At 44.8% G+C, this 20605-nt stretch overlaps 1 protein-coding gene across 2 annotated transcripts in view; it reads right to left on the reverse strand.

The window, feature by feature from the left end:
* uba6 (ubiquitin like modifier activating enzyme 6) overlaps window positions 1-20605 on the reverse strand; it is a 143582-nt gene that overhangs the window by 22239 nt on the left and 100738 nt on the right. The window contains exons 20-25 of one of the 2 annotated variants that reach the window (XM_068030438.1): window positions 19773-19862; window positions 19586-19666; window positions 11698-11826; window positions 10965-11016; window positions 9408-9471; window positions 8600-8669 (exon numbers count right to left, since the gene is read on the reverse strand). In XM_068030438.1, coding sequence (XP_067886539.1) covers window positions 8600-8669; window positions 9408-9471; window positions 10965-11016; window positions 11698-11826; window positions 19586-19666; window positions 19773-19862 — 486 coding nt within the window. The remainder of the gene's footprint in view (window positions 1-8599; window positions 8670-9407; window positions 9472-10964; window positions 11017-11697; window positions 11827-19585; window positions 19667-19772; window positions 19863-20605) is intronic. The other variant, XM_068030439.1, reaches the window with a different exon arrangement.

Genomic DNA, 20605 nt, shown 5'->3' on the forward strand with positions numbered 1-20605 from the left:
TTGTCTGTCCCCCCCACTCACTCTCTCTGTCTGTCTGTCTGTCCCCCCCACTCACTCTCTCTCTCTGTCTGTCTGTCTGTCCCCCCCACTCTCTCTCTCTCTCTGTCTGTCTGTCTGTCCCCCCCACTCTCTCTCTCTCTCTGTCTGTCTGTCTGTCCCCCCCACTCTCTCTCTGTCTGTCTGTCTGTCCCCCCCCCACTCACTCTCTCTCTCTGTCTGTCTGTCTGTCCCCCCCACTCTCTCTCTCTCTCTGTCTGTCTGTCTGTCCCCCCCACTCTCTCTCTCTCTCTGTCTGTCTGTCTGTCCCCCCCACTCTCTCTCTCTCTCTGTCTGTCTGTCCCCCCCACTCTCTCTCTCTCTCTCTGTCTGTCTGTCTGTCCCCCCCACTCTCTCTCTCTCTCTCTGTCTGTCTGTCTGTCTGTCTGTCCCCCCCACTCTCTCTCTCTCTCTGTCTGTCTGTCTGTCCCCCCCACTCTCTCTCTCTCTCTGTCTGTGTCTGTCTGTCCCCCCCACTCTCTCTCTCTCTGTCTGTCTGTCTGTCTGTCCCCCCCACTCTCTCTCTCTCTCTGTCTGTCCCCCCCACTCTCTCTCTCTGTCTGTCTGTCTCCCCCACTCTCTCTCTCTGTCTGTCTGTCTCCCCCACTCACTCTCTCTGTCTGTCTGTCTCCCCCACTCTCTCTCTCTGTCTGTCTGTCTCCCCCACTCTCTCTCTCTGTCTGTCTGTCTGTCCCCCCCACTCACTCTCTCTGTTTGTCTGTCTGTCCCCCCCCACTCACTCTCTCTCTCTCTGTCTGTCTGTCTGTCCCCCCCACTCTCTCTCTCTCTCTGTCTGTCTGTCTGTCCCCCCCACTCTCTCTCTCTCTCTGTCTGTCTGTCTGTCCCCCCCACACTCTCTCTCTCTCTGTCTGTCTGTCCCCCCCACTCTCTCTCTCTCTCTCTCTGTCTGTCTGTCTGTCCCCCCCACTCTCTCTCTCTCTCTGTCTGTCTGTCTGTCTGTCTGTCCCCCCCACTCTCTCTCTCTCTCTGTCTGTCTGTCTGTCCCCCCCACTCTCTCTCTCTCTCTGTCTGTGTCTGTCTGTCCCCCCCACTCTCTCTCTCTCTCTCTGTCTGTCTGTCTGTCCCCCCCACTCTCTCTCTCTCTCTGTCTGTCCCCCCCACTCTCTCTCTCTGTCTGTCTGTCTCCCCCACTCTCTCTCTCTGTCTGTCTGTCTCCCCCACTCACTCTCTCTGTCTGTCTGTCTCCCCCACTCTCTCTCTCTGTCTGTCTGTCTCCCCCACTCTCTCTCTCTGTCTGTCTGTCTGTCCCCCCCACTCTCTCTCTCTGTCTGTCTGTCTGTCCCCCCCACTCTCTCTCTCTCTCTCTCTGTCTGTCTGTCTGTCCCCCCCACTCTCTCTCTCTCTCTGTCTGTCTGTCTGTCTGTCCCCCCCACTCTCTCTCTCTCTCTGTCTGTCTGTCTGTCTGTCCCCCCCACTCTCTCTCTCTCTCTGTCTGTCTGTCTGTCTGTCCCCCCACTCTCTCTCTCTCTGTCTGTCCCCCCCACTCTCTCTCTGTCTGTCCCCCCCACTCTCTCTCTCTCTCTGTCCCCCCCACTCTCTCTCTCTCTCTGTCCCCCCCACTCTCTCTCTCTCTCTGTCCCCCCCACTCTCTCTCTCTCTCTGTCCCCCCCACTCTCTCTCTCTCTCTGTCCCCCCCACTCTCTCTCTCTCTCTGTCCCCCCCACTCTCTCTCTCTCTCTGTCCCCCCCACTCTCTCTCTCTCTCTGTCCCCCCCACTCTCTCTCTCTCTCTGTCCCCCCCCACTCTCTCTCTCTCTCTGTCCCCCCCACTCTCTCTCTCTCTCTCTCTGTCCCCCCCACTCTCTCTCTCTCTCTCTCTGTCCCCCCCACTCTCTCTCTCTCTCTCTCTGTCCCCCCCACTCTCTCTCTCTCTCTCTCTGTCCCCCCCACTCTCTCTCTCTCTCTCTCTGTCCCCCCCACTCTCTCTCTCTCTCTCTGTCCCCCCCACTCTCTCTCTCTCTCTCTGTCCCCCCCACTCTCTCTCTCTCTCTCTGTCCCCCCCACTCTCTCTCTCTCTCTCTGTCCCCCCCACTCTCTCTCTCTCTCTCTGTCCCCCCCACTCTCTCTCTCTCTCTCTGTCCCCCCCACTCTCTCTCTCTCTCTCTGTCCCCCCCACTCTCTCTCTCTCTCTCTGTCCCCCCCACTCTCTCTCTCTCTCTCTGTCCCCCCCACTCTCTCTCTCTCTCTCTCTGTCCCCCCCACTCTCTCTCTCTCTCTCTGTCCCCCCCACTCTCTCTCTCTCTCTGTCCCCCCCACACACACTCTCTCTGTTCCCCCCCCACACACACTCTCTCTGTTCCCCCCCACACACACTCTCTCTGTTCCCCCCCACACACACTCTCTCTGTTCCCCCCCACACACACTCTCTCTGTTCCCCCCCACACACACTCTCTCTGTTCCCCCCCACACTCACTCTCTCTCTGTTCCCCCCCACACTCACTCTCTCTCTGTTCCCCCCCACACTCACTCTCTCTCTGTTCCCCCCCACACTCACTCTCTCTCTGTTCCCCCACACACTCACTCTCTCTCTGTTCCCCCACACACTCACTCTCTCTCTGTTCCCCCCCACACACTCACTCTCTCTCTCTGTTCCCCCCCCCACACTCACTCTCTCTCTCTGTTCCCCCCCACACACTCACTCTCTCTCTCTGTTCCCCCCCACACACTCACTCTCTCTCTCTGTTCCCCCCCACACACTCACTCTCTCTCTCTGTTCCCCCCCACACACTCACTCTCTCTCTGTTCCCCCCCACACACTCACTCTCTCTCTCTGTTCCCCCACACACACTCACTCTCTCTCTCTGTTCCCCCACACACTCACTCTCTCTCTCTGTTCCCCCCCACACTCACTCTCTCTCTCTGTTCCCCCCCACACTCACTCTCTCTCTCTGTTCCCCCCCACACTCACTCTCTCTCTCTGTTCCCCCCCACACTCACTCACTCTCTCTCTCTGTTCCCCCCCACACTCACTCACTCTCTCTCTCTGTTCCCCCCCACACTCACTCTCACTCTCTCTCTGTTCCCCCCCCCACTCACTCTCTCTCTCTGTTCCCCCCCCCACTCACTCTCTCTCTGTTCCCCCCCCCCACTCACTTTCTCTCTGTTCCCCCCCCCCACTCACTCTCTCTCTGTTCCCCCCCCCCCACTCACTCTCTCTCTGTTCCCCCCCCCCCACTCACTCTCTCTCTGTTTCCCCCCCCCCACTCACTCTCTCTCTGTTCCCCCCCCCCACTCACTCTCTCTCTGTTTCCCCCCCCCCACTCACTCTCTCTGTTTCCCCCCCCCCACTCACTCTCTCTCTGTTCCCCCCCCCCACTCACTCTCTCTCTGTTTCCCCCCCCCCACTCACTCTCTCTCTGTTCCCCCCCCACTCACTCTCTCTCTGTTCCCCCCCCACTCACTCTCTTTCTGTTCCCCCCCCCCCACTCACTCTCTCTCTCTGTTCCCCCCCCCCCCACTCACTCTCTCTCTGTTACCCCCCCCCACTCACTCACTCTCTGTTACCCCCCCCCACTCACTCACTGTTTCCCCCCCCCTACCCACTCTCTCTGTTCCCCATCCCCCCCGCCCACTCACTCATTCTCTCTCTCGCTCTCTCTGTCTCTCTGACAGGGAGGGGAATGCTCAGCACAGCAGCTTCGTGCTGGTCAGTTTTTTAAAAAAATCGTGTGCCAGTTTCACAGCTGACAGGTGTTGAGAGCGGGAACAGCGGTTTCCCAACTTCAGACAGATTCGGTATGTTCCGGCGGGCTTTTAAAAAAATCCGAACCTGTTGGAAAACCCCGAATCTGAAGTTGGGAAACTGCTGTTCCCGCTCTCAAGACCTGTCAGCTGTGAAATCAACAGTGCGATTTTTTACAAAGCTGCTCTGAAAGACAACAATGGAAAATTTCACATCTTTGAAATACATCGACAGGCTGGCCGGATCCTGGTCCATTGGTCATATGTTGGACAATCTTCCCATAAATTATGGCCAACTGGTGACATGCTTTTTTTCTCTTGATTACAACAGTTATATTTACTATTACAGTAAATGGTAGGACAGATTATAGTTTAGCAGTGAATGGCAAACACTAAGAATGGAGAGTACACTGGCCAGCGTATCTCTCAAGCTTGGGATAACAATTCTGTGTCTAAGACTGTACCAGGAATAGAAAGTTTTCACACAAATTATTCAAGGACACATGGCTACTTAAATATACAGTAGTACGACAATAGATTCTGTTCTTGAATTGGGAGCTTGCAGAGTATCCTGAATTATTTTACATTCACATGAAGCACCGATTGTTAAGCAATCACTGGGTGCTATCATTTGAGGTGAGGTAGGAATATTACACAAGTCGTGCCCTGGTTAATACACTAGTCACACAATAGGCAATTAAACACTTGATTCCACAGTTCCTCTTCCCCCCCCACCCTGTCCTTTTCTAGAGGTACCAATTACCTAATGGCACCTCACTCAAGCACATTATTCAGGTGTGAGCCTCAAGAGTGCTGACACACTGCCACTGCTCAACATGTAGGAGGGAGCAGGACACTGTTGGATAATGATTAGCTGTGGGAACCCTGGCCAATTACCAGCTCCAAGATCTAGGGTCTCCAAGTCCAAAATTAGTGCTTCTGCTGCAATACCCCGATATCAGCTAATTCAGCAGAGACTGGAGATTAAAGTTGAGAATTTCCTGGACTGTATTGCTCAGCTTCCCATTGAATAAATTCACTTAGTCCATCTGCTGCTGAAACCTTCACTAATGGTTTTGTTACATCCAGACTTCACTATTCCAACGCCCTCCTGGCCAATCTCCCACCTTCCACCCTCTATTAACTTGATCGCATCCAAAACTGTCCTCACTGTATCCTAACTTGCAACTAAGTTCCGCACACTTATCACCCCTGTCCTCATTGACCTACAGTGGCTCCTGGTCCATCAACATCTCAAGTTTAACATTTTCATACGAACATACGAATTAGGAGCAGGAGTCGACCACTCGGCCCTTCAAGCCTGCTCCGCTATTCAATAAGTTCATGGCTGAACTGATTACTCCACATTTCCACCTACCTCCTATAACCTTCCACCCCCTTGCTCATCAAGAATCTATCTACCTCTGCCTTAAAAATATTCAGACTTTGCTTCCAACACCTTTGGAGGAAGAGAATTCCAAAGACTCACGACCCTCAGAGAAAACAATTCTCATTACTGTCTTAAATGGGCAACCCCTTATTTTTAAACAGTGACCCCTAACTCTAGATTCCCCCAAAAGGGGAAGCATCCTTTCCACATCCACCCTGTCAAGACCCCCCAGGATCTTATATGTAAGTCACCTCTTACTTCCAGCTGCTATAAGCCTAGCCAGTCCAATCTTCCCTCGTAAGATAGCCCACCCATTCCAGATATTAGTCTAGTAATCCTTCTCTGTACTGCCTCCAAAGTATTTACATCCTTCCTTAAATAAGGAGACCAGTACTGTACACAGTACTCCAGATGTGGTCTCACCAATGTCCTGTATAGCTGAAGCATAACCTCCCTACCTTTGTATTCAATTCCCTTCGTGATAAACAATAACATTCTATTAACTTTCCTTTAATTACGTGCTGTACCTGCATACTAACCTTTTGCGATTCATGCACTAGGACACCCAGATCCGTAGGCATCTCAGCGCTCTGCAATCTCTCACCATTTAGATAATATGCTTCTTTTTTATTCTTCCTGCAAAAGTGGACAATTTCACACTTTCCCACATTATACTCCATTTGCTGGGTCTTTGCCCACTCACTGAACCTATCTATATCCCTTTGTAGCCCCATTATGTCCTCTTCACAAGTTACTTTCCTACCTATCTTTGTGTCATCAACAAATTTAGCAACCACAACTCCGGTCCCCTCATCTAACTCATTTATATAAATTGTAAAAGGTTGAGGCCCCAGCACAGATCCCTGTGGCACACCACTTGTTACATCTGGCCAACCAGAAAACGACCCATTTATGCCTTCTCTGTTTCCTGTTAGCTAGCCAATCTTCTATCCATGCCAATATGTTACCCCCTACACCATGAGCTTTTTATTTTCTGCAATAACCTTTGATATGGTACCTTATCAAATGTCTTCTAGAAATCCAAGTACAATACATCTCCCAGTTCCCCTTTATCCACAGCACATGTAATCCCTCAATGAGCTCCAATAAATTGGTTAAGCATGATTTCCCTTTTAAAAATACCATGTTGACTCTGCCTGATTACCTTGAATTTTTCGAAATGCCCTGCGATACCGTCTTTAATAATAGCTTCTAACATTTTCCCTAAGACAGATGTTAAGCTACCTGGCCTGTAGTTGCCCGCTTTCTGTCTGTCTCCCTTTTTGAATAAAGGAGTTACATTTGCTATTGTCCAATCTAATGGAACCTTTCCCTAATCTAGGGAATTTTGGAAAATTAAAACTAACGCAGCAACTATCTCACTAGCCACTACTTTTAAGACCCTAGGATGAAGTCCATAAGGACCCGGTGACTTGTCAGCCCACAGCTCCAACAATTTGTTCAGTACCACTTCCCTGGTGATGGTAAATTTTCTCGAGTTCCTTCCTCCCTTCCATTTCCTGACTTACAGCTAATACTGGGATATTACCTGTGTCCTCAATAGTGAAGACCGATGCAAAATATCTGTTCAATTCATCTGCTGTCTCCTTATTATCCATTATTAATTCCCCAGACTCACTTTCTATAGGACCAACGCTCACTTTGTTAACTCTTTTCTTTTTAAATATCTTTTTTTAATTCTTTTATGGAATGTGGGCATCACTGGCTAGGCCAGAATTTATTGCCCATCCATAATTGCCCTCGAGAAGGTGGTGGTGAACTGCCTTCTTGAACCGCTGCAGTCCATGTGAGGTAGGTATACTAACAGTGCTGTTAGGAAGGGAGTTCCAGGATTTTGGCCCAGTGACAGTGAAGGAACAGCGATATAGTTCCAAGTCAGGATGGTGTGTGACTTGGATGGGAACTTGTAGGTGGTGGTGTTCCTATGCATTTGCTGCCCTTATCCTTCTAGTTGGTAGAGGTCGCGGGTTTGGAACGTGCTGTCTAAGCAGCCTTGGTGCGTTGTTGCAGTGCATCTTGTAGATGGTACACACTGCTGCCACTGTGTGTCGGTGGTGGATGCAGTGAATGTTTGTGGATGGGGTGCCAATCAAGCGGGCTGCTTTGTGCTGGATTGTGTCGAGCTTCTTGACTGTTGTTGGAGCTGCACCCATCCAGGCAAATGGAGAGTATTCCATCAGACTCCTGACTTGTGCCTTGTAGATGGTGGGCAGGCTTCAGGGAGTCAGGTGGTGAGTTACTTGCCACGGGATTCCTAGCCTCTGACCTGCTCTTGTAGCCACGGCTACTCCAGTTCAGTTTCTGGTCAATGGCAGCCCCTAGGATGTTGACAGTGGGGGATTCAGCAATGGTAATGCCATTGAATGTCAAGGCTAGATGGTTATGATCTATAGAAACTCTTACTCCCTGTCTTTATATTTCTAGCTAGCTTTCTCTCATACTCTAATTTTACCTTCCTTATCAATCTTTTAGTCATTCTTTTTTAAAAAAATTCTGTCCAATCTTCTGACCTGCCTCCCATCTTTTCACAATTATAGGCTTTTTCTTTAAGTTTGATACTATCTTTAACTGTTTTAGTTAACCACGGATGACAGGTCCCACCCTTGGAAATTTTTTTTCTCGTTGAAATATATCTATTCAGTATATTCTGAAATATCCCCTTAACTATTTGCCACTGCATCTCTATTGAACTATCCCTTAACCTAATTTGCCTGTTCACTTTAGCTAGATCTGCTTTCATGCCCTCATAATTGCCCTTATTTAAGTTTAAAACACTAGTCTTGGACCCACTCTTCTCTCCCTCAAACTGAATGTAAAATTCAATCATATTATGATCGCTACTACCTAGCGGCACTTTAACCATGAGGTCATTAATTAATCCTCTTGTTGCACAATACAAGGTCTAGTATAGCCTGCTCTCTGGTTGGCTCTAGAATATATTGTTCCAAGAAATTATCCCAAAAACATTACCCCGAACACTGGCCCCAGCATGGTTCAGGTGTAGACCATAGTGCCCCATGAACCAGAACCCACTTCTACCACACCAATCTTTGAGCCACGCATCCTTCTGTTCAAATTCCTCCCAGGCCTTACCTTTTTCCATCTTTAACATGCTCTAGACCTACAATCCTCCAAGAACTCTGCATTACTACAAATTTAGCCTCTTTTGCATCCTGACTTCCTTTGCCCAGCATTGGTGATCACAACTTAAGCTGTCTATGCCCTAAACTCTGGAATTCCCCTCTCTAAACCTCTCCACCTCTTTCTCCTCCATTAAGACTCTCCTTAAAACCTAACTCTTTGATCAAGCTTTTGGTCACCTGTTCTAACGTCCACTGGCTCAGTGTCAATGTTTTGTCTGATTATGGTCCTGTGAAGTGAGTTGGAATGTTAAAGGTGCTATATAAATGCAAGTTGTTGAAGACCTTTTTATCTAATAACCAAGACCTACCTGTTCCATATAAGGAATCTTGTAAATTGTTGCAAAAAGTCTTGCAGCGCTTAACACAAAACTGTAGTGTCTGAAATAAGAAATTAGGTTATAGTTTGGAGAAGGATTATGCTGCACTTTAATACAAAACAAGATACAATACTAATGATATTTAGGATATTAAGGAATACAGTTTAATCTGAGAAACATTAAAACCATGCAGTTCGATTAATACATTCTGGTAAATACTGCTGTTAACTATTTAATTAGGGAAAATTATATTTACCTACTGAAGTCTGTTGACTGGACTTCTAATAATTCATGTACTTATTTAATTGAAATGTGAACGCCAATTAAAATGGTAATTAAGTTTTTGATTTGAATACTCTAATTGCTTATGAAGATGCAAATAGAAAACGTTAATGTAAGAAGTAATTGATTAAGTTTCTCACATGCAAAAAAAAATCAAATATGATCTTATTGATTTTGATCTTTTGTGATTGAATGTATTACTCGCGGGCGTTAAATTGGTCTGAAAACCAATGAGTTAATTACACACAACTTCATCCACCATCCGTGAAAATAGAAGAATGCATGCGGTAACACTTGCTATTTTACAGCAGTTGGTATGCAAAAGGAAGGTTCTCTGTTAAAACTCCAAGATCACCATATTACTTAACAAGATATTAGACAATAAAAGTTGTATTCCAGATCATGAGGGTGCAAGATCTGTTTATGCTGAACTCAAGATTATATCTAAGGCCAACCTTCAAATATGTGACAAAAGCCCATAAGGGAAAGTGAAATATAAATTCTGATGGTTACTTACAATTCATCATTTATGTCAAACTGCATTGGACAGGGTGGCCTCTTTGGTGACTGCCAAAATAAGCCTGTAAACAAAGAGTCTCAGTAATTGCTGCACTTTAAAACAAAACATGTAAAAATTGCAGGCAACAATTTGATCAGTTTATCCTCGAAGGACAAGGGCAGATGGTGCATGGGAACACCACCACCTCCAAGTCACACATCATTCTGACTTGACCTTTTCTTCGTCCTTGCTGTGTAAAAATCCTGAAACTCCCTACCCAACAGCATTGTGGCAGCATCTTCACCACACTGACTGCAGTAGTTCATGATTCACCACCACCTTCTCGAGGGAAATTTGGGATAGGCAATAAATTCTAGTCTCGTCAGCGATGTCCATATCTCAAGAATTAATTTTTTATACAAGTGTGAACAGAAATTTCTTTAGAAGAAGCATCAACCCTGTTTTCCCATTATAGGATTGAAGTTTTTTTTATTCTTTAAACAGTATCAATTCCAGCTGAGCAACTGTTTAGGTGGTATGTTCAATGCCCAGTGTGAAAGTGACCTATTTAAAACAGTAAGGTACCAGGCGCAGTCTGTACTAAGTTGACCAATCTCAGCCAGGAGGCACTGGGCCAGATTTTGCTGTCAAAATATCAGTGAGGCTAATGGTGCTCTCCCTTATTTATGTGCAAATGGTACAGCAACTTCAGGCAAACAGTAGATACACTATTAAAAAACCAACATCCAAAAGTTGCTGTCCGAGTTGCACCACTGTGTTGGTGGTTTTGTGAATATGACGTCTTGCTATCTGCCTCATAACTGACATGCATTAAATGTCATGAAGTTGTTGTATTTGCCACAGAAAGTGAAGTCTCATCTTACAAGCATTAAATGATGTGATCTGTTAACTACTGCCAATCAACCCTCTGTTTGAAGGTTAACTATTACAATTGTGGAGTCTCTTTTCTTCAGGTAATTAATTAATGCTGGAGTTACTATAAATGATGAAGTTTAAAGTGATTAAAAAAGAGTTTTTACTTTTCCTTTCTGTTTTTTCACTGTAAATTCAATCATTCTTTCCCTTTCTCGGTCCTTGCACTGGTTATTTCTCGATCCTTCAATCTGATTGGTTAAGATACCCTGTTGCTTACCCTGTTCACACAGGCCAGACACCAGGTTTGTCTCACTGTGGCATTATCAGTTCGCACTTTCAGCAATTTGCGACACAAACTTTTTAAAACCTAAACATACACGAACAAGTTTAATCTGGGTCAATGCTCCTGGGAAGGGCAACCTGCCAGTTCACGGACTGCATCGTTGGGCTCAGAACTGGACGCAATACTCCAGCTGAGGCCAATCTCGTGTCTTATACAAGTTTGACATAACTTCCTTGCTCTTGTACTCTCTACCCCTATTAATAAAGCCTAGGATACTGTATGCTTTATTAACTGCTCTCTCAAGCTGTCTTGCCACCTTCAATGACTTATGCACATATTTACCCAGGTCCCTCTGGGAAGCCAAATATGATTATATTCTATAAAATCAAATGAACGAACTTTACCACAATACTTACTTCCATCCTTCAGTTTAGTATCTAATGGGAATGAGTGCAGAAGTTGAACAGCCTGGAGGAAGACAAAGAATGGGTCACTGCTGCTGCTCTGCAGATTGATGCCTACATTGTCATGTTTTTCTTTTGTGCATTGCCAGAATGAACATTAGTCTGTCAGCTAGCCTTTCCTCTCTGGAAAACAAGAGAGGGTAAATTGGGGGTGGGGTGGGAGGGCAGTGGGGAAGGCAGAGGCAATGATGGAAGAGAAGCAGAGAGCAGGAGATGAGGAAGCACACAAAAGGAGGTACGGGGGTAGCACCAAAGCGCGCAGGGGTGCGGCGGCGGCACCAGTGTGCAAGGGGTGTGTGTGTGTGTGTGTTATTAGGGGGGGGTTCATCAGCACCAGAGCGCATGGGGGGTGGGGGGGGGGGGGGGGTGGGGAGAGAGTGGGGAAACATAGCAGACAGACTGGAAATAATGCTCATTGCATCTGAAACTAATAGTGCTGCTGTTGCTGGAGGAAAAATGAACTGGTAATTTTATTCCTAATGCACTAAACATACTGTTAAGTACATGGGAGTCTTTGTACTGAAATAAAAGTACAACAATGCACTGACTATAACAAATTGAATTGGGAAAGTTAATTTTTGATGCAGAGATTAAAATAAAAAACAAATCAAAACATTCTTAAAATGATCATAAAAGCACTCATTTACATTACTGATGAACTATGAAATATTGTTGGATATCCTACCTTGTGATGGAAATATTTTTCAAATTTTACTCGTGCCAGCGCCACACAGTCCTGCCAATCTGTAGGCCACCTATTAAGTAATTTAATTGCTTGAAATGATCCTTCTAAACTCTCTCCAGTTAGCATTCGCTACAAAACAATGGCAAAAAAGACCAATGATACCTGATTAAATTGAATGTTTGCAATTTATATCAAATAAACATAGCTAATGGAAAAAACTCAAGAGCCTTGAACTGCAGCACATATCATTATATCTATTTGTCTATCTTAATTCATTTTTACAAAATTTAACCAATTGTTGGTTAATCATTGCAAAATCAATGACAATTCAGGAAGTTTGGCATCGCAGTTTGCGTGTGCATACTATGGTCAAGTTGTGAGATTGTAAAATGGCAGAAATTGCAGCATAACTGGGGAGTGAACTCACATCGCTGACAGGTGTGGTTCAAGGAGATGGCCTTCCACATTCGGTACAAGGAAATCTTTAATAAGTGAATTTTAGCTCTTCAGTTTTAGCTGTTAATGGTTAAAACAAAATCTGCCATTTGGACCTGTGAGTAGACCTCTATGCATGCTTGGCTCATATGGTAGCACTCTCGCCACCAAGTCACAAAGTTATAGGTTCAAGTCTCACTAAGGAGCTAGGCAGATAGTTCAGTGCAATACTGTGGGTGCATTGCATTGTCAGAGGTGTTGCCTTTTGGATGAGATGTTAAACTGAATCCCTGCTTTGGTGGGCATAAAAGGTCCCATTGTGCTTTTTGAAGACCGTGCAGTTCTCCTGCTGTCTGATCAACATTCAACTCTTAACTAACACCATCAAAAAAGATTATCCTGTCATTTGCCTCATTTTCTGCCTGTAACATATGCTCTGTTCGTCTACATAACAGTAACTATGGCTGGAATTTGATGCCCCCACACCAACCACCCCCCCCCACCCCCCCCACAAGATGGGCTTGTGGCTGCCGGGGGGGGGGGGGGGTCATAGAATTGAGTGGGAGGCGGGGAGTGCCTTCCCGACGCCATCCCGCCCCCGCTGCAATTTTACGAGGGGCGGTGGTGGCAGTGAAAAATGGCCCGCCTGCCCCAGGCTAATCAAGGCCCTTAAGTGGCCAATTAACTGCCAGGTAAGGGCCTCCTCTCGCTGCTGCTGGTATTTTACCAGCAGCCAGCAGGCAACTGAAGTCCCGAGAGGCTGCCAAGTAAAGCCTGGCGGCCTCCTTGCGGGCTGGGGGGACTCTCCTGAACAGGCACCCTGTTCCCCAGACGGCCCCCGCACAGCCCAACCATCCTTACTGCACTACACTACACTACCCTCTACCCTCCACCACCCCCAATCTTCCACCATTTTCACCACCTCCAGTGAAATGCCCCCATTAAACACATCTTTTTCTCATCTCCCGTTTCAGCATTCTGAGGACTATTTTCTCTGCAACACCCTGGTTCACTCCTCAATCACCCCCTCCCCTTCTCAGAGTACGTTTCCATGCAAGTGCTAGAGATGCAACACCTGCCCTTTTACCTCCTCCCTTCCCACCGCCCAGCGCCCCAACACTCCTTCAAGGTAAAGCACAGATTTTCAATTTAGTATAGTTTATTCGCTGCTTACAATGCATTCTGCTCTACAATGGGTTGACCAAATGCAAATTGGGTGGCTGATTACGGAACACATCTATTCAGTTCGCGGGTGAGATGCTGAGCTTCCGGTCACCTGTCATTTTAATGCTCCGCCCTACTCCCTCCGTGACATCTCCGTCCTCAGCCTCCCAAACTGTTCCAATAAGCTCGAGGAACAATTTAGGCACTTCACAGCCTTCTGGATTTAGCAATGAATTCAACAGTTTCAGTCCATACGCTCTGCCCCCATTTTTCCAGATGATGCTAATGATTCTGATATTCCCATTTACACCTCCCCAGACCCATCTTTTGTTTCTTTACTTGTCCCATTATCAAATCCTTCTGCCTTGCACCATCAACCCTCTTTAATCTCTCCTGCCTTCCACTCTACCACAGACCTTTGTTTTTGTTTCGTTCCCTCCCTCCTCCCTTTCCAGCATTTTCAGCTTTTAGATCAGATTTCCAGCATCTGTAATATTCTGCTTTTGCATTCGGCCTGCTTGTGTTGTATACCCAATGCAACTTGACAATCACCACTCCTTTGTTATAAGTGGGTGCCAGTCTCAAACCGGTTTCTGCAGCATAACCGTACCATTAATTTATTACATTACCTTTCTTACATTACTGTAAAACAAGGACTGTGCACATTTGTACAAGGTAATTTTATCTACCTTGTCAGGATTTAAATTGATAGGAATGATACATATTTACTTGATAAAGGGTGGAATGTCCAGAAATACTGTTCTACCGCCAGCAAGCTAACAAACAGCAATAAGGAATTAACAACTTTTTAGCTTGGTGAGAAGAGTAACAGTGCTCCTGAGGCCCTGCCAGACCAGCTGTTCACTAACTATGTGAGTTGAGCAGACTACAATTCAATGCCCATTCCCCCTCACAGCCTTCAGCCCTTCCTCAATGACAAGTGATGCACTATAGAACTGACCAGGGCAGAGGGAAGATAATGGTGACTTTGAGGAGCAATGCTACATTTTAACATATTAAAAAAAACACAGGAACAGGAGTAGACCATTTAGTATGATAGTAGCTTTTATAGGTTTCTTCCTTGCAAACATAACTTTGAACTCAATCACATTATAGTCAGTTAAATAAATGTTCATGCACTGTTAGGCTGTTAACCAAATCTAACTCATTACTAAATCTAATATGGCCTGCCCCTTGGTTGGTCTAGAACATATTGTTGCATAAAACTGTCCTGGACACAAAATTCAGAACCTTTCTGACATGAGCTCATCTGTTTACCCCAATCTCCCATTAAAACCACTCGGCCATTGATACATGCTTGCCTAATCTCTGCAATTGTACCTTCTGTCACTTCACAGCTACAGGAGGCCTATACACAACTCCCATTATAGTTTTAAATCCTTTTAGTTCTTATTCCTTTCCATAAAGTCTCCACTGCCAACGTATCTCTCGTTATATCTTCTTTTCTCATTGAGGTAACTTCATCCTTAATTACGAAGGCTACTCCTTTCCCTCTACCAGATTTCCTATTTTTCCTGTAGATTTTGTAACCTGGTATATTGCAGCTATGTCTCAGTCGTGGCTACCATGTCATGCCCTTTAAGTTACATTTCTGTCTACATATTATTCAATTTGTTCCTTATACACTGTGCATTTGTATAAAGAATGCTTATTTGGGACATACACCCTAACCTGGCTTCTGCTCTAATGTTTTTCTCACATTTCTTATTTTATGACTTGGTTTAATTACTTTATGTCTTAGTTTTCCCTTTATCTGTAATGCCTGATGCACAATTTCTGACTTACGTTATTCCTTTTCATTTGTTCTACAATTACTTATGCTACTTTTTCCACCTGAGCCCGTCACCCATTTACTAGTTTCATGTTCTTGTGACCACTCTATTTATATGGAGGCTACGCCACCTCATGTGCACATCATCCAAGTGCTTTTTAAAAATGCGATGAAGATTATTGCCTCTACTACCCTTTCAGGTAGTGAGTTTGAGCCCCATCACCAACACCCTTTGGGTGAAAACAATCCTTCTCAACTTCCCTCTAATCCTTCCACTTCAAATCTATGGCCCTATTGATCTCTCTGCTAATGGAAATAAGTCCTTCCTACCCACGCTCTCTAAGCCCCTCAATTTGATACAGCTCAATTAAATCTCCCCTCATCCTCCTCTGTTCCAAAAAAAGCAAACCCAGCCTCTCCAATCTTTCCTCATTTCTAATTATTTTCCATTCCTGGCACCATCCTTGAAAATTTTTGTACCCTCTCTAGTGCAATCACATCTTTCAGGTAATGTGGTGACCTGAACTGTATGCAGTAATCCAACTGTGGTCTAACTAGTGTTTTATACAATTCTAGCATACCCTCCCTGTTTTTATATTCTAGGCCTTGGCCATGAAGGAAAGGATCCCATATGCCTTCTTGGCCACCTGATCTAGCTGCCCTGCTATCTTCAGGGTTTTGTAGTCAAACACTCCAAGGTCCCAATGTTCCTCTAAACTTTTCAGAATCCTACCTTTTATTGTGTATTCCCTTGTCTTCATTGTCCTCCCGAAATGCATCACCTCACACTTCTCTGCACTGAATGCCATTTGCCACCTTTTCGCCCACCTGACCAATCCATTGTTTAGATCCTTAAACATTATGTCAATCAGGTTTTGTATAAGAGATCTAAATACCTTAAAAACATTTATTTTAATGCATTCACAAAGAATACTTTATATACAGATGTCTTGTCTTGCATCTACTTTCTTGAACCTCCAAGTCTTTTTTTGCAGTGATCGTCAAACTCAGCTTAGTTAGAAGGCGAGGGGGTGGGAAAGAGGCTAGTTATGAAAACCAGGACTATTGTAGGACCTTGGGGGTCTAACAGTTGGGAATTAACTATTTGCACACAACAGATCTAAGTAATTTTGCTGCTAGTTTTGTGTAATATTTATTCATTTGACAAATATTTGTTTTGTAAGACTAAAAGTGATTCTTTGAAAGTTCATAGAAAATCCAATAAAAGTAACTTGACTAAAAGACAGCCCAAAAACACTGGCACTTGAATGTGAATGACTATCTTCCTGTGGTGTACAGCATTCCTCCTCACTTCAACCCCACAACAATTTTTGTATCATTGCAAACTTCTTAATCATGTCCCCTACATTTAAGTATAAATCATTGATACACACCACAAACAGCAAGGGGCCCATACTAAGCTCTGCAAAACCCCAATGGAAACAGCCTTCCAGTCAAACAAACACTCATCAACCATAAACTTTTGCTTCCTGCCACTTAACCAATTTTGGATCCAACATGCCACTTCCCCATGGACCCCATGAACTTTTAATTTACTGATCAGTCTGCCATATGGCACTTTGTCAAACACCTTGCTAAAATCCATGCAGACTACATCAAATATGATACCCTTTTGACCCCCCCCCCCTTGTTACTTACCCAAAAAAATATCAACCAAGTTAGTCAGACATGACCTTTCCTTAACAAATCCATGCTTACTGCCCCTGATTGATGTGTCTCTCTAAATGACGATTTATACTGCCTTGAGTTTTTTCCCAATAGTTTTCCCACCACTGAGGTTAGGCTGACTGGCCTGTAATTACTTGGGCTATCCCTTCCTCCCATTTTAAACAATGGTACAATGTTAGCAGTTCTCCAGCACCATGCCTATAACCAGAGAGGTTTGGAAAATGGTCAGAGCCTCCACTATTTCTTCCCTTGCTTCACTTAGCAGTCTGGGATACATTTCTACCTGGCTTGGTGATTTATGCACTTTTAAGGATACTAAACACCCTAATATTTCCTCCCTAACTACGGTTATCCCATCAAATATTTGACACTGCACATTAACCACAAAGGTTGCTACATCCCTCTCTCGTGAAAACAGACACAAAGGCCAGGATTTTATCTGGGAGACAGGGATCTCGACCACTGGCTAAAGACAGACCAGCCAAATCAAGTGCCAATAAGGCACTTAAGTGAACAGCGTTGGGCCTTCCCCAGGATCAAGGACCCTGGCGATGGAAGCCCCGCCCTCGGAGCTGTCAGCCAATTAGAGGTCAGCAGCTCTTTAACTGAGCAGCCCTACTGTAGAGGCAGTGGCTGCTGCTGGTAATGGACTCACTGGAGGTGCTGGACACAGGCCACAGGTAAGTCAGGGCAGAAGGAGCTTCGCTGGGGGGGGTGGTGTTGTAGAAGGTCGGTAGCAAGCGCAGAGGTGGGGCTCTCAGTGGGCCTCCCCTTCCCGATGTTGGGTCCCTTGTTCAGGCACCAAGTGCCTTTTAACAAGGGACCCCTCACCGGAGCCAGCAAGCAACAAGCAGGGGCTTGCTTGGCGTGCCCCCCATGTGGCAATAGGCCCACCCACTCTGCGCTAATTCTGGTCTCTGCAGGATGAGGCACTTAATTGGGCATTAATTGACCACTTAAGAGCCTCAATTGGCAGTGTGATGGGAAGGCTGTTTACAGGCCTTCCCGCCACATACTTAATTTGGGTGGAGGCAGGAAGCTGGCAGGGGTTACCGATTATATGCGCTCCCTGCCTCCAAAGTTGCCACAGGGAAGAGCGTAAAATCCACCCCCCTCAAAAGTATTTATTAAAAACCATTTCCACGTCTTGTGTTTCCACACACAAGTTACCTTTTTGGTCTCTAATATTGGCCTTACTCTTTCCTCAGTCATCCTCTTGCTCTTTGGGTTTTCCTTGATCTAACCTGCCAATAGTTTTTCATGCCCTTTCTTTGCTTTCTTAAATTTCCTTTTTAATTTCACCCCTACACTTTCTATACTCCTGTAATACTGCTTTCTGCAGTATTGAGCTCTCAGTATCTGACACTTTTTTTTGCCTTATCCTACTCTGTCAGTTTTGACATTCAGGGGCAGTGGTCTAGATTTGAGTGTCCAACCTTTTTCTTTGTGGAAACATATTTGTTCTGAACCCTCTTTAGCTCCTCCTTGAATGCTGTGACACTGATTTACCTTCAAGTAATTTCTTGTCCACTTTTGCCAAATCACATCTCAGCTTAGTAGAATTGGCCTTTCCCCAATTTAAAACTTTTACTCTTGGCCTAACTTTATCCTTTTCCATACCTACCCTAAATCTAACTGAACTATGATCACTACCATTAGAATGCTCTCCCACTGATACCCGTTCCAGCTGCCCAGAACCGCCCCTTCTCTTGTTGGGCTTGCTACATACTGGCTGAAAAAGGTCTCCTAAATATATTTTAAAAATTCTGCACCCACTATACCTTTTACACTGAATTTATCCCAGTTAATATTAGGGTAGTTTTATTTCTGCCTCCAAAGTCCTTTTAAGAAATTTGCCTACAGATTTGCTCTTCTATGTCGCTCTGACTGTTTGGGGATCTATAGTACACTTCCAGCAGTGTGATTGCCTCTTTTTTGTTCCTCAGTTCAATCCATATGGCTTCAGTTGATGCTCCTTCTAGAATATCATCCCTCCTCATAGTTGTGATTGCTTCTTTAACCAATATTGTGACCCTCCCTGCTTTTTTATCCCCCTCTCTATCTTGACTGAAAACCCTGTAAAACAGGAATATTGAGCTGCCATTCCTGTCCTTGTTTAAGCTATGTTTCAGTCAAAGTTATGAAATAATACTCCCAAGTGTCTATCCATACCCTCAGCTCATCTGCCTTACTCATTAGACTCCTTGCATTGAACTATATACCACTAATCATTGAACAACTCCTTTGCTGTCTATCTTCTTTCCTTTGATTCCTTAACCTTCTATACTTGCTTACTAATTTTCTGCCTTCTATTTACAGATTTTCTTTTATGATCAGGTTCCCAACCCTCTGCCAACCTAGTTTAAACCTTCCCCAACACGAGCAAACTTCCACTTCAAGATATTGGTCCCGGCCCCATTGAGGTGCAACTCGTCCAAGCTAGTATAATTCCCACCTCCCCCAAAACTGGTCCCAATGTCCCAGGAATCTAAAGCCCTCCCTCCTGGATCAATTCTCCAGCATGCATTCAGCTGCACTATCCTATGCTATCGGTAAGCACATAGGCGTGGTTGTTAGCTTTGGGAAGAATCGGACTCAACTGCAAAACCTTCCAGAGTTCAACATGCCATAATGAAGGCTCTTTTAGGCTTTTGGAAACCTGGATCTACTTTGAAGAAAACAAAAAGCCGATTTGAGTGCACTGTACTAGCAAGTAGTCCTGCAATGCTCAATTAACATTCTGTGAAATCATTGATATTCTTCAAGTGTCTGATTCTCTAGTTTGCATTTCAGTGCAATTAGTCTCACCTGTAGAACATTGTCTGCTGATTTATAGTCTTCCCAGAACTTGTTGTACATTGAGGGTTTGTATGAAAATGAGCTTTCAAACTGGAAGAAATGGAATAAGATTTTCCATCAGAAAATAAGAGGACAGCACTTAAATTGACATGCTGCCTAAAGAAATTGAACTAAAAATATTTCTTCTGCTGTATACCTTATCCCTAGACCACTGTATTGTGTGTTCAATTAATGCTGGAAAGGACTTTAACGTGCAAAATGGGATTTCTTCTTCAGGAGGATCTCGCTGTAAAAAAAAAACATTAAATTAGCAAAATGTTGAGACATACAAAACTCTAACCATTGATATCACACAGCAATCATTTCCACCATGTACCGCACCAATCTTTACTTGCTGAATGTGCTATTGTATATATAGTTCAGCAACATCAAAATCATAGAAATGACTGCACAGAAGTTCAATTGTCCCATTGTGTCCACAGCAATCTTCAACTGCAGCAATCTACTTGAATTTAATTTCTTTGCCTTTTCTACTACCCTTTTCAAATACAAACCCAATTTATTTTAATAACGTTATAGGCTCTGCCTCAGTCACTCTGTTTTCTACTAATCTCATGTTTTTTTCGAAACAATCTAACTTAAGATGCATGCTAATGGAAAATAATTGACCAAAGCACTCAGCTTTCACATTTTCAAAGGAATGACATCTATTTATTGCTCTTTATCCTAAATTAATGGCAGAGCAAATGCCCACCACACATTACAACACACTCTGAATTTGATTCAGCTTATGTAGCCTGTACATAAATTCAAAACTTGTATTTATATAGTGCCTTTCATGACCTCAGGACATACCAAAGTGCATTACAACTAATGAATGACTTTTGAACTGCAATCACTGTTGTAACACAGTCATTGCTGACACCACTCACTGACCATCAATTCTGATTCTCTTACCTATTATCTCTCATCTGCTCCTGCCCTGAACAGATTAGATTCCTCACTAAGGGATGGTTCTATCAACATTGA

The sequence above is a fragment of the Heterodontus francisci genome, chromosome 4, assembly GCF_036365525.1.
Source record: "Heterodontus francisci isolate sHetFra1 chromosome 4, sHetFra1.hap1, whole genome shotgun sequence".
In the NCBI taxonomy this organism is placed as follows: domain Eukaryota; kingdom Metazoa; phylum Chordata; class Chondrichthyes; order Heterodontiformes; family Heterodontidae; genus Heterodontus; species Heterodontus francisci.